Source organism: Thamnophis sirtalis, unplaced genomic scaffold (assembly GCF_051295495.1).
Source record: "Thamnophis sirtalis isolate CommonGarterSnake01/CBP01778 unplaced genomic scaffold, rThaSir2_p1.2 scaffold_4, whole genome shotgun sequence".
NCBI lineage: Eukaryota > Metazoa > Chordata > Lepidosauria > Squamata > Natricidae > Thamnophis > Thamnophis sirtalis.
In genome coordinates this window covers 86,561,527-86,575,622 of record NW_028261384.1, presented here as the reverse complement: position 1 = coordinate 86,575,622, position 14,096 = coordinate 86,561,527, and the positions used below count along the sequence as shown (strand labels likewise).

Sequence of the window (14,096 nt, the reverse complement as noted above, 5' to 3'; positions counted from 1 at the left end):
GCTTTTGTACTGGCATCAACTCCTAATGCATCCATAGAAGTTCACCAAGTAATTTTAGGTCATTCTCATTCTCTCCCGCAGGACTTGTGAGGCAAATGGGAGGCAGACGCACAACTTATTTTTATTAATTTAATTTGTACCCCACCTTTATTATTTTTACAAATAAACTCAAGGTGGTGAACATTCTGCACACACCTGCCTCCTCATATTGTTCCCACAACAATCCAGTGAGGTGGGTTGGGCTAAGAGAGTGTGACTGGTCCAGAGTCACCCAGCTGACTTTTGACATCTAAGGTGAGATTTGACCTGGTAGACTCCTGCTTTCTAGCCTGCTGCCTTAACCACGAGACCAAACTGGCTCTATATACCTTGAGCAATTCTCTGAAAGGCAAGGCAAAAATATATAGAAGGTTTCCAGTTTTCCACATAATACTCTGCTTCCAAATATAATACTGTAGTGATTAGACTGATGACAGTTAAACTGCAACTTACTGGGAGAGCATTAAGCTCGGCGCCTTACACAGGCGCTGGAAAAGTTTAATTTTGTAGAGAAAAATGGTACATGAAATAAATATTATGAATAAGCCCTTACAGGCTGGTTCGAAGATAATGCTGACGAAGAGAGCATCTGAGCCACCGCAAACTGCTCTTCGATCGCCATCTAGCCTACTTCCCCAGGTATCCCTTGGTAGGTATACGCAGGCGCACCACCGCAGTGGAGCGCGCGTCTGGCTGCTCGGGGCAGCAGGCGGCGGCTGGCGGAGCACACGTGGGCCAGTGGCCAGGCGGCCGGGCGTCTGAGAGCGGAGCAAGTCGTGCGGCGTTGCAGCTTTACCATGGGTGGCAGCCGGCAGTTTTTCATGCTGCTTTTCGCGGCTTCCCTTCATCTCTACAACTGCAGCTGGTTCAAGCGTGAGTGTCCCAGGACAAGGCGCATCTGCTTTTAGCTGCATTGCGGCGGTAGCAAGGGTCGGGCCGGGCGGGGAGGAAGAAATGTTGCAATGGGGAAGGGTACGAGCCTCGGGCGTCTCTCCCTAGCGCAGGGGTGACTGCGGCGCATTTGAAGCAGGTGGGGATGCTGCCTTTGCGCCAGCTGGGGGATGCTCCTCAAAGACCTTGTTCCGCTAGGTTGCTGAAGGGACCCGAAATACGGTTGAGGCTTCCCTTGAAGAACGACTGGCTTCCTCCCTCTTCTGTCAAAGAGTTCGGCAAGGAGCCTGATCTCGGGGCGGGTAAATGGGGGGAGGATTCCTGATTGCTGACCGAGTGGGACTCAGGAATGAGGTTGATACATTCTAGTCAAACATTAGGAAAGGCCTGGAGGCTTTTTCAGTATTGCTGCTTCTTCACCTTGTCCTCTCCTGTGCCAATAAAAATTGATAAACGGTGTGCCCTAAATCATTCCAGGGGTGATCTGCAGGAGACCAGGGTTTTATATCGGTTTGCCCTCACTCTCCCCTTTCTTTTACAAGAGATAAAGACCCTGGTTTTTGCAAGACTCTAGTCTCCTGAAAATCATCCCTGGAATGTTGGGGCACACCTTTTATCAGTTTCTATTCGACTCCTGGCTTTTTGCAGCAAGTAATGTCTGTCAAATGCCTGGGGCTATAATTTCCATCACCTGCACTAATCCCAAAATAACTTGGTTTGGTAAAGAGGGCTGTGGATTCTTTATCAGTATTGGTTACAAAGGATCTTTTGAAGTATTAGGCCAATTCTTGAGCCTTGGGTGGCAATTTCCCTTTTCCATCCTCTTTCTTCTCATTTCCCCAAACTCTGCAAAATGGTAAACATTATTGGACCATTTCTTTTCTTCCCTTTACCAAGCATCTGTTGACTTTGCATTACTTCACTTTCAAGGGATTTGATGGAAGAAGGAGAGTTCTGTGTCCATTTTTGCAGAAGAGGACTTGATTCTACGCAGTTCAAGCAAATTTTTAGAGTGTGGCAGAAGGATCAGATGGCCACCTACTTGTGTCCTTCATTTACTGTACATTTTGCTTGAACCCCTCACATGTGTTCATCTCTCATTATTCTCTTTCTCTCTCCATGATAACACCTTGCTGCCTACTTGTTCTGATGTCTCATAGATGAGCAGGAGGGAGGGATGAGAAAAGATTTCCTCATTTTGCTCTCCCACAAGAGCGGAGCCTGCAAGGGCGTGTCAGCCACTCTCTGCAGTGGGAGAGGACAAGGAAAAACAACTAGGGGAAGAGAAGGGAGGGAGAGAGGGAGGGAGCGATGGACAGCATCAGTACTGAATAGCCGAATGGAATTTCAGCCTGCTGTTATATTTGTGTTGTTTCACCATGACTGACAGCCAAAAACCCTTGCTTTTACACCAAATTACTTTGGTTTTCTTCCCACTTATTTCTTCAAAAAAGTATTATATGGAGCATGCTTTTTTCTTGTGGAAATCTATACCCTAATGCAATGTAATGACAGACTAAAAAGTGAAGTCTCCTTCAAGTTGAGCTTGACACCTACTGATTGCATGGACACATTTATGTATTTTTCTTGGCAGCAATATGGGAGTGGAACACAGGGCCACTTTCTGGGATTTTAACTTCCCAATCTTGCCTACAGCCTGTTTTTTTCACCACTCCCAACCTAGCTGGCTCCTGGCTTGGCTAGAAAGATGACTTCTTCCTACTTTCCTCTGTAGGTTGTGATTATGAATTGGTTGGCCCTCTCTATGTTTGGAACCTTGGGGCATCCTCTCATTCTAGCATCTTCCGTGCTGCTACATTTGGTCGGATTTATGGTAAGTTCAACAGGCAGAATTCCTGCCCTCCCCCCAAATTCTCTCTAGTTTAACATTTAACTACAGCTAAATTAATTCCATATTACAAATTTCAGAAAGTTCAAAGGATGTTCACAAGCAGAGCATGATGACACAATCTATCCTTTTAATTCCATATATGTGCAAAAGTCAAAATCCACATAGGGCTAGTGAAGCATGATAATAAGACAAAAATATAGCCTTTTAGGATTGATGGTTTCCAAAAACAATTTCCTAGCAGTTGTTTCCTAGCTACTTTTGCTTTGCTTCTTCTGACATTGGGCCTAGCTAAACAAATCAGGGAGCCTCCATCTCTAAATTACAATTTTTTTAGCATTATGCCTAGATTGAGATGTATGGCTATTCTTTTTTTGTGTGTGCCTTCAAATCAATGTGGACTCCTGGCAGCTGCCCGTATAAATCCCTGCTGCTTTTTTTGGTCAGGATTTTAGAAGTGGTTTGTTATTGCCTCCTTCCTAGAGGTGAGAGAGAGTGACTGACCCAAGGTCACCCAGCTTGCTTTGTGTCTAAGTCAGGACTAGAACTCATGACCTTCCAGTTTCTAGCCTGATGCCTTAACCACTATACTAAACTGGCTCCATTGTTTTCCTAGAAAGCCTGAATTGGAAACCAAGGACAAATCTTTTGCAAATCTGCCTTGTGAGGAGATGTGAACCTGGCATCATGGTCTGGAATTAATGAAAAACAAGCCATGGATGAAGGTTCTCTGGTTTGGTTAGTTGCGTTGCTTACAGCAGGAGCAGTCAAGCAGAAGATACCAGCATACTTGATCAATCATTACATTGTGATTGCCTGCTATTGACCCAGAGCCTCCAGACAAGAACTGAATCACTTTGTGGCCATGACTCTCTTTTCCAGAACCTGATGGGGTTAAGACAATGGTGTCTTTGACGTCATTCATTGTGGATAATGATGACTTTGGCACTTCACTATACACCAGTGATGGCGAACCTTTTAGACACCGAGTGCCCAAACTGTGTGCGCATGCACATGCCCAAATTGAAAGGTGCACCCATGCGTGCAAACATGTGCATGCACAGAAATGTGTGGACATGCACATGCATGGACATGTGCGTGCACATGCACGGACATATGCACATGCGCAGCAGAGACCTGAAGACCAGCTGGCCGGTGGGAGGCAGGGCATCCCAACACCGGCAGTGCAGCAAAAGGTAAGATCTTTTTTTCATGAGCTTCTGTTTCGTGGTTCACAGGGAAACAGAAGCTCACGAAAGAAACGCCATGGAGATCTGACCTGGGGCGACAGCACGCATGCCAGCAGAGAGGGCTCTGAGTGCCACTTCTGGCATGCGTGTCATAGGTTCGCCATCATAGCTATACACCATACTTCCATGGCACATGGTGGAAATCCAGGAAGGTCCTTCCAAACTTTTCCCCATCCTCCAGATTGGGGCTTGCTGGATTGGATGGACACAACTATTTGTTTTTGTTTTTTTTAAATAAAAGCAATATATTATATATTTTCATTGGTCTCTCATACATTATTTGTGCTGCTAAACAGGGGAGTAGAATTTCGTGTTTGCTCTGAGCTCTTCTAGGTAAGGGATATTGTGTTGGTGGGTAATTCTTCAGAGTGCACAAACACGCAGAGAGTTTTGAATGGCAGCATATATGTACTGTATCAGGAATATAGCTTTCTCTATTTCTATTCCAAGCTGTTTCTTCTGTATCTCCCTATTTATATTATGCTGTACAGGTGCTGGTGGTTGGTCACCAGATCCTCAAGACAAGCATCCATGGCTCCAGATTGATCTGACAAGGAAAGCACATATAAAAACCATTGCTACTCAGGGGACCTTCAATACCTACAATTGGGTGACCCGCTACATTGTCCTCTATGGTGATCATCCCAGCAATTGGAAGCCTTATTTCCAACAGGGGGGCAACTGGGTAAGAGAGAATTTGTGGCTTCTGTCCTCAGATGGAGAAAGGGGTGTGGCATGCAGTATAACTTCCAGATATTCCTGTACATATGCATTTATTCATCATTTGTTCCAAGCAGGGATGTAATTCTGTTATGAACTGGTTGCCTTCAGAGATATTCTGTGGCATTCCAGGGTAAAATGATATTCCATCATGTTTGACTGAAAATGAATCTGGATTGGACTAAAGCCGCAGGAGCAGTAATGTTTTTATTTTTTATACCCTTCTAATTTCTTATCTTCACATATATTTGTATTCCAACTTTTAATCCTTTTCTTAAACATCTTTTACTTATTGTACCTTTTATTTATTGTGTCTGCTATTTGTTTGTCTGCTTTTTGGGGAGTGTCATTTCCCTGTCTTGTTTTCTTCCTAGACTTAGACTAAGATGCTTTTTAATGTTAAAACATTTTTCTATTTTGCTTTGTTCTGCTTTTTAAAAATGTTAGCAATTTTGTTATAACCAGAATTACCAAGATGGCTCATTGGGTCTTTCTGTGGCACAAGGGTCAAATATTTAGTTTCTGATGAGGTATGAATTTAATTTGAAACATGCAGACATTATATTGTGATAGAATGTATATAGCCAATCTTGTTAATTGTATAAAATGTGTTTTTTTTTCATTACCTGAAGATGTGAAAGCTAATAACCTGCATATGTTTGAGATTACAATTCCCTTTATTTGTTTTATGCAGCCTGGCTGGATGCAATAAATCCGGATTAGTAGAAAAGCTACCCATAGTGACTGCAAAAATTAGTCAGTTGGGGAACCATGTAGTGTAATTTAAATTTTTTGCAGAAAGTGGCATGCAAATTGTACAAGCATTTAAAATTAATTCAAGAAAAAGGTCACTCAATTTGCCTGTTAATCTGAGCTATAGTTTATAATCAATCCAGTGCTTTTCTAGCAAGTTACACTACAGTGTAATATTGTGGTTAGATTATAAAGGTAAAATAAGTGAGACCCAGGTTCAAGTTGAGATTCCATCACAGAAGTCTATATTTATTAGCCAATTTTCTCACAGGACTGTTATGGGAACAAATTGGAGGAAGAAGCACTATCCATACCACTTGATATGTATATCAAAAGATACATAATTTGAATCAGTTAAGCTTAACATTTTTATTTTGTTTAATGCTCTCCTTCCAGGTTCTATTCAATAAAATGGCTGTACCAGACTGACTGTAACCTGCCTTTCTGTTTCCAGAATGAGATTATAGAATTTGGCTTAATGCCACACAGAACAGAGTAGACAATTTTTTGGGATTGAGATTGCATGTTTTATTTTGTTTTCAAAATATTTTGGATTAAAATTGAAAATTAGATTATTTATTTATTTAATTCAACTAATTAATTAAACTAAATTAAATTTAATTAAAATTAGATAAAAATCTAATGCAAACTAAGGAAAATATAAACAAGAAAAAACAAAGCAAACTGCAAAAAGGAAAAAAAGGAAAAATGGGGAAGTGTTTCCTTATCACATATCATTTTTTTATCTGTTACAAATAATAAAACTTCATCTTTTAATCTTAATAAAACCCATAAAGAAGTACTAAAAATAACTATAACAATAATTATATACTGGTAGTCATTGATTTATTACAGGATCTGAACCCCAAATTACGCATATGGTGTTCATTAAGATGGTCAACATGTGGTTGTGACCAAATTTATGACATTTTTTTGTGATAGTTGTTAAGTGAGTGATAGGGTTGATAAGTGAACCCATTGTCTTGTGTTTTGTGTTTTTTACTGTAAATTGGAGCTAAATGCCATTTTTCCAGTAAAAAATAGAGACATAAATTATAATCATGTGACTTGGGATCAGTGGTGAAATCTAATTTTCCCCCCTCCTGGTTCTGTGGGTGTGGATTGGTGGTGGAGTGTCATGTGACAGGGTGGGCGTGGCCAACTTTTTTTTCACTTTTTAAAGCATTTTTTCCTTGTCAGTTCAAGTGAAAAAAAGCTTTAAAAAGTGAAAAAAAGCTTTAAAAAGTGAAAAAAAGAGCTTCTGACGATTGTGCAGCTTAGCTGTGAGCTGCGTCATCATTGGAAGCTTTTTAAAAAGCTTTTTAAAGCATTTTAAAAGCAGAAAAAAGCTTCCGATGATCACGCGGCTCACAGCTGAGCTGCACAATCCTCTGAAGCTTTTTTTTTTTTTTTTTTTACTACCAGTTCGCAGAACCAAGGACAATTGTCCCTAACAGTGTGGCTGAACTGGGATGATATGGGAGGATTTCACCCCTGCTTGGGATGCTGTCAATAGCTGAAAATGTGGACAGTTGCTAAGCACCTAAAAATGCAATCATGTAACTGGGGGGGATGTTTGAATCTAAGTACCATTTTAAAATTTTTGTTGTAACTAAAATGGTTGTTAAGTGACTGTTAAATCAAGAACTACATACTTTAAACTAGTAAATCTATTTCATAATTCTTTACACAATATTCTTGCAATATTTTTCTAAAAATAGGGAAAAATCATTATAAACAATTTTTAAAAACTTCATTATTGAAACTTAATTAAGAAAATTTAATTGGATCAAGAACTACTATGGTAGAAGCAACAAATTAAAAATATTAATCTTAAATCCCTTGAAATGATGTCCCACAAATTAATGTCTTGCCATGTTTCTTAATCTTGCTATCATAGCTTATCATTTTCACCAAAAATACAAAGCGTTGTTTCCCTATCTTATCTATAAACAAATCTTTAAGGCTTCATCATTCAGTCCTAGTCACACTGCAAGTTTCAAAATTATTTTTCCCCTTCCTCTGAAAGGTGCAAAGACATGGGCTGAGGTAATGTCACTGTAAGGTTGGCTTAACCTTCCTTTTGCATATATATTCCCTCTCTCAGTATATTAGGAACATTAGAGGACCCATAGCCCTATTTTTAATGGGTAAAATTTGACTCTTTGATTTAAAAGTCAGTGTATCATCCTGAAAATAGGAAGGTTATATATACTTCATATAATTATTGTATATGGCATGTTACCACTAGGTTGAAGACAGTGACAATATCCTGGGCGATACTAAAATTGTACATACATTTCTAATGTCATCTATTCCACAGATATTTTTATCATGTAATATTAACATTGGAACTTTCATTGCTTGTGTTTACATTCCTGTGTCACTTGTCATTCTCTCTTCTGTCTCAGTGATTCTCATGATCCATTATTAGCTTTGCATTACCCAACAGAATATTAATCTGATTCAGGAGATCAAATGTTGTCTTCTTTGGATGATGCTAACTTGATCTGTTGGCAAATGTATCTCAGTTCATTCTGGATTTTTCTATAAATGTGAGGGCTGTTACTTAATTGAAATTGCACATTTAATTTGGTCTTCCTGATAGAACTTTTGTTAGTCTTCACAATAGGTTTTTTTGCTACTGTTCTTTTTAATTACTATTATGACAAATCCTTCTGATCTAATTTAATTTGCATTTGGATTTTTTGGGTACAATTTTGCAAATTAAACATTCCATGATTGTTGCTGAAGTGGAACCATTGGATTGTTTTTGTACAAAGTATCAGACCTGCCCCAATATGGTCCCTTAGGAAAGAAAGACTCTTAGCTCCATTAGGTTGAAACAAATAGTTCTTTTATTAAGGAAGTTGGTTGCAGTAAAGTCAAGCTAACTCTATAGTTTCTCACATGAAAAATATACAGAAAAGATTCCCTTCTCCCCTTTCTTTTGTGACAAATCCCTGCTGCGCCAATCAGAGCTCACCAAGATGTTATGAGAATACTGAGATGTTGTGGACAATTCACATTCCTTTCTTGGGATGCATGGCCTTGGTGCCTCTGATACAAGTCAGTTACAGGCTTCTCTGATCTTCATCATCTTTCATTCCCTCCTCCCTATTTTCCATCATACACACACTGACCATTTGTCCAACCTTCCCCTCTCTAGCCTTTGATGGTGAGAACTGGCAGGAATTGGCAAGACCTGACATAGTGCTTCTTAAAACCAGTCTAATAATACATTCTTTCAAAAGTTATAACTTAGATTTATAGCTGTCAATCATTGGTTGTAGCAGGCTGCACTTATGACATGGATGGGCCTTGCTTTATTACAGAATAGAACTAAGAATGCATGTTCCTGTGAGAGAAGAAACTTTGAAGATTGTGGATAATGGGAGTTGGTTGTAATGGGAGTAAAATGATGCTTCACTGCAAATTGCAAATGCTTTTCATGTAGGGTACTACTTGTTAAGAGATTATCAAAACTTTCCCATTTAGCTACTGTATTTTAAAAGCATATCATAGCTATAATTTATTTTATTTTATTTAAAACATTTACATAGCCAATATATAGTGTCTCCTTCTATGATCAGGGCCTTAACAAGGTGAAGGGGCTTGTGTGGGTGGTTCCATAGCAAGAAGAACTGATGGCAGGTAGTCAAAGCAGTCATAGACTGGATCCCACTTGATAAAAAGCATCCAGGAAAGAGATGTAAAACAAGATGGATTGATGACATCAGCAAGTATTGTGGGCCCAATTGGCAAAAGGAAACTCAGGACCATATTGGTTGGAAACATGTGACAGAGGTCTTTATCTCGCAGTGGACAGAAAATGGCTATGATGATGATGATATTATTATGTAGATTGTAAGATTGTCCATACTTGCAATACTGAGATGCCTGGAAACATAATGTATAATAACTACGACTTTTAAGTTCATAAATAACAGCTTCATTTGTTATCTAGGATCTATTTGGCATATGTGTGATTGTCAGTGATTTTTTCTTTTCAAATGAGGATTATTTTTTTGGCAAAAATCTTGGCCAGTTACAAATATTTTAAAACTTTGATTTGACTATCAAAACTCTAGTGTTGCATACTCTCTGTTTTAATGATCTGGCCTCATGACATTTTTTTCTGGTAGTTATAATATCCCAGTAGAGATAATAATTTGGACACCATCAAGAACTAGGCTTTGCCTGTGATAGGCAAAAAAAATCAGTGCTGGGTGCAAGTGACGGATAATAATTTTATATACAATTTAATATTGTTTGTTTCTCTGGACAAAACATATCTGCTTCTTTTAAAAACTAAGCATCTTTTACTACAAATGTTTTGCCTGGATGATATTTTGCATGAAGATTATATTTCATCCTAGAGAACTGTTGCTTCAAACAATCTGTGGTCATGTTAATCCTCAGTAAAACTATAGATGAACACATAATCCATGAAAACTGAAATTCTCTCCTAGAGTTCAAGGAGTGCAGACATTTCCTTTTGGAGCAACTAGATAGTAATAGAAATTCCAAAATACAATACTTCAAATGAAAGCTTTCAATAGGAGTTAAAGAACACGTAGGAAAATCTGGATTTTTCTAATCTACCAGAGTCCAGAAGAAGCATTAAGTAGTAAAAACACCTCAGCATCTCCAAAATGTAAAAGAATTTCATTACAAGTATATCTCTCTCCTTTTATAGGTCTATGAACATATTTCTTGAGCATTGATGTTATTTGTGGATATCAGTTTCTGTTCTGTAGTTGTGTTTCAACCATTCCTATTTATTAATTTGATTTCTATAGCCATGTATCACACGTATGTGACTCTGGGCAACTTACAATAAAATAGAGTAAAACAAATATTTGTTTTTATTGTTTTAACTGTTTTATAGTTTTAGAATTGTAAACCAAGCCATCCAGAGTCATTTGACTGAGATGGGCAGCTATAGAAATTGAATCAATTAATAAATAAAAATTAAAAATAAAATAAAATATGAAATATGAAATATAAACACATAAAAGCTGAGTACTTGAAAATATCCATAAACAAAATAAAAAGTATGTTCTCAGTCATACTTTTGAAGCATCAGGGACAGGCATAAACCCAAGCTTTTAGGGCCTTGTGAAAGGCCAGGAAGGAATAGTATAATTTCAAGTGGAACAATGGAATTAAGTGCCATAAGGTAGTGCCATAGCAGAAAAGACTCTTCTTTTGAGCTTTGCCAGCCAACACTTAGTACATCTACTCTAGTGTGACTTTACTTTGTAAATCACAGCAATGGCATTCTAGCTGTATAGAATATATAGGGAGCAGTTTATTGGAGGGAAACTTAGGGTTGTTAGCACCATGGAGAGTTACTTCCTCATGACACACGAGGACGCTGCAATAGATGCCTCTGAGCCCATAAGATTGCTCTACTGTCAGTAGCATGTATTTTTAATATTGTTTGAGTACTGCCTCTAAAGTATTACTGGCAATATCAAGCTTTGCTGCTTGATCTACAGGCAATGTAATAGGAGATGAAGCAAGCCCTAGAAATATTTATAGATGGATTCTAAATCCATTCTTGTCAGCCTCGCTAGGTGAATCAGGGCGGGAAATCAACTCCGCAGGAAACTAAACATACTTTTAAATTAAGATTGGCTAGTTATAGCATGATCTTGCAAGTATGATTGTGCTCTACCTCCTTTTCCTTCTCTTTATAATGTAATGAATTAGAGCAGTGGTGAAATTCAATTTTTTTTACTACCGGTTCTGTGGGCGTGGTTTGGTGGCCGTGGCAGGGAAAGGATACTGCAAAATCTCCATTCCCACCCCACTCTGGGACCAGCCAGAGGTGGTATTTACTGGTTCTCCAAACTACTCAAAATTTACGCTACCAGTTCTCCAGAACCTGTCAGAACATGCTGAATTTCACCGCTGAATTAGAGGTATCTGCCTGAATCATTTTCAAATGCAGTATTAATCTTCTTGTGGAATTAAAAATGATTTCAGCCCCTTTTGCCTAGAAGTAAACTCCTTGGGTATTTCTGTTTCTCTTTCTTCCTCTTCACACAACTTTATGAGCTTTTGACTTAGCTTTTAATGCATATCTTTCAGTCATTGATTTACAAAGATGCTTCCTGTGAGTTTGTAGAAACATACATTACAATTTCTCCCCCAAATAAGTGATCATTGGATCTATTTTTTTCTGCACTTTCTCTCATTGTTCAAATACAACACAATTTCTTCCATATTCTTACATTGATAGCACTTAGCAATCTTCTCAAAATATCCTGCCCCTTTTATGCATCTTTTGCCCAATAAGTATCTCTCATGCCCTTAAATCGGATGAATATAGTGCCGTAATGACGACGTAAAGTTTTTCTTGCCTGAGTTCTTACTAGCCCTCCTTTTTCAAATTAATTTGGGTGGCTAGTGCTCATTTAAATTTCTTAATCTTAGCCCTGGGTTGCCCCTGGCCCTCTCAAGCTTTGTTATCATCTGCATAACTTCTTCCAGGTTGACATTCTTTGGGATACCTCCATTCACCATGTGCTGGATAATTTCATTTCTATAAAGTCATAGAAATCTACTCATAATTTTCTCACTCAGCCACCTTATGCAGGCATAGTAGGTTCTCCAGTTGCAGTATTCTTTAGTGAAAGCAAACTTACTCATGATTTAATTTTGTCTTGAAGAGCATCATCATAAAAGTGATTTAGTGATTTTAGTGATTTTATTAGCATTTATAGGCCGCCCTTTTCCCTTAGGGGACTCAGGGCGGCTTACATAAAATAAGGAAGGGAGGGTACAAGACAATAAACGCAAAACAATACATAAAAGTAAAATAGTAAACAACATTCATTCATCATTCGGGTGGGGACAGATTATCTTTATCCCCAGGCCTGACGGGCTAGCCAGGTCTTAAGGGCTGTGCGGAAGGTCTGGACGGTGGTGAGGGTACGAATCTCCACGGGGAGATCGTTCCAAAGGGTCGGAGCTACTACTGAAAAGGCTCTCCTCCATGTGGTTGCCAGTCGACACTGACTGGCAGATGGAACTCGGAGGAGGCCTAATCTATGCGATCTAATTGGTCGCAAGGAGGTAATTGGCAGGAGGCGGTCTCTCAAGTATGCAGATCCACTACCATGGAGGGCTTTATGAGTGACAAGTAGCACCTTGAAGCGCACCCGGAGATCAACAGGTAGCCAGCGCAGCTCGCGGAGGATAGGTGTTATGTGGGCGAACCGAGGTGCACCCACAATCGCTCGCGCGGCCGCGTTCTGGACTAGCTGAAGTCGCCGGATGCTCTTCAAGGGCAGCCCCATGTAGAGCACATTGCAGTATTCCAGCCTAGAGGTCACAAGGGCCCGAGTGACTGTTGTGAGGGCCTCCCGGTTCAGGTAGGGTCGCAACTGGCGTACCAGGCGAACCTGGGCAAATGCCCCCCTGGTCACAGCCGTCAGATGGTGGTCGAAAGTCCACCAAAAGCAGAAGGTTTCAAAATATGTTCTGCTTTTCTGGCCCCATGGCACAAAGGAGAGTGCTTGAATAATGTGTTTTATTGGGCCCAAGAAATGTGCTTTCTCTGTTGTGATATCTGTTCCTCTCCCCCCACTCCCCATAGATCTCTATGACTTCTACCAAGTGATGTTCTAAAAATCTTTGAAAACCTGGCTGCGGGACAGGGTGACTGATGGGTTGGATGTGGCTTTTATTTTGATTTGGTTTCTATTCCCTTCTGAATGGCTGTGATTTGTTTCCTAATTTGTTTTGTTCTTGCTTTTCAAGCATGTAAACCAATCAGGGTAATTTGGAGTAATTAAATTAAATAATAAACAAAGCTGGATTTTTCTTTTTGCATTCAGTCTGGTAGCAGTGTTTCAGCAGGAGAACCTCTGCTTCTATTCAGGCCATCAATAAGTCTGCTAAATTAGCAAACCTTTGGAGTGGAAAATGTTTATCTTGCTAAATCTCAAAACTGCAGACCTTCAGGTTTCATAAGGAAATTCTGCTATAAATTCTGCTCTAGATGCCTGATACCATGTTTTTTTCCTTTGCAAGGTGGCCTCAGATTGTCATTTAAACAATTAGAATGCATTTTTTTTTACTGGAAGAATAAGATAGGATTATACAATTGACCGAGTTAATGAGAAAGGCAAAACTGACTAGTTTGGTCAGGGAAAAATCTGTTTTACTTATTTTTCTTTAATTTTAATATTTTTATTATGTGGACAAAATTTTTGTAAAAGTAATAATAAAAAGGAATGTAGTTTATTTATAAGATTATTAAATAATTCTATTTGTATTATATTTAGAAATATCTTTTCTGGTTTTATTGTTTTTAGTGTTGTAAGCTACCCAGAGTCCCTTTGAAGCAAGATGAGTGGCAAACAAATTTAATAAACAAATAACAGTAGATGCACCCTATCTTAGTATAGGCAGAATGCTGGCATATGATGCTACATACTGTATACAGCATACAGAAGAATGCTTCTTATAAGAGTGATTTCTACAAGAGTGTAAAGCAATAAACATTCAAAAACATGCTGGGCCACAGGTGTCAGCTATAGGGATGCCCCTCCATCTCCCACTTCCTATGTAGCCTTCCT

General features: G+C 39.1%; 1 protein-coding gene across 1 annotated transcript in view; it reads left to right on the top strand.

The window, feature by feature from the left end:
* Window positions 1–780: 780 nt before the first annotated feature.
* Window positions 781–14,096, top strand: part of CNTNAP1 (contactin associated protein 1) — a 51,109-nt gene continuing 37,793 nt past the window's right edge. The window contains exons 1-3 of the mRNA XM_014072850.2: window positions 781–912; window positions 2,666–2,764; window positions 4,521–4,714. Coding sequence (XP_013928325.2) covers window positions 837–912; window positions 2,666–2,764; window positions 4,521–4,714 — 369 coding nt within the window. The 5' untranslated portion in view covers window positions 781–836. The remainder of the gene's footprint in view (window positions 913–2,665; window positions 2,765–4,520; window positions 4,715–14,096) is intronic.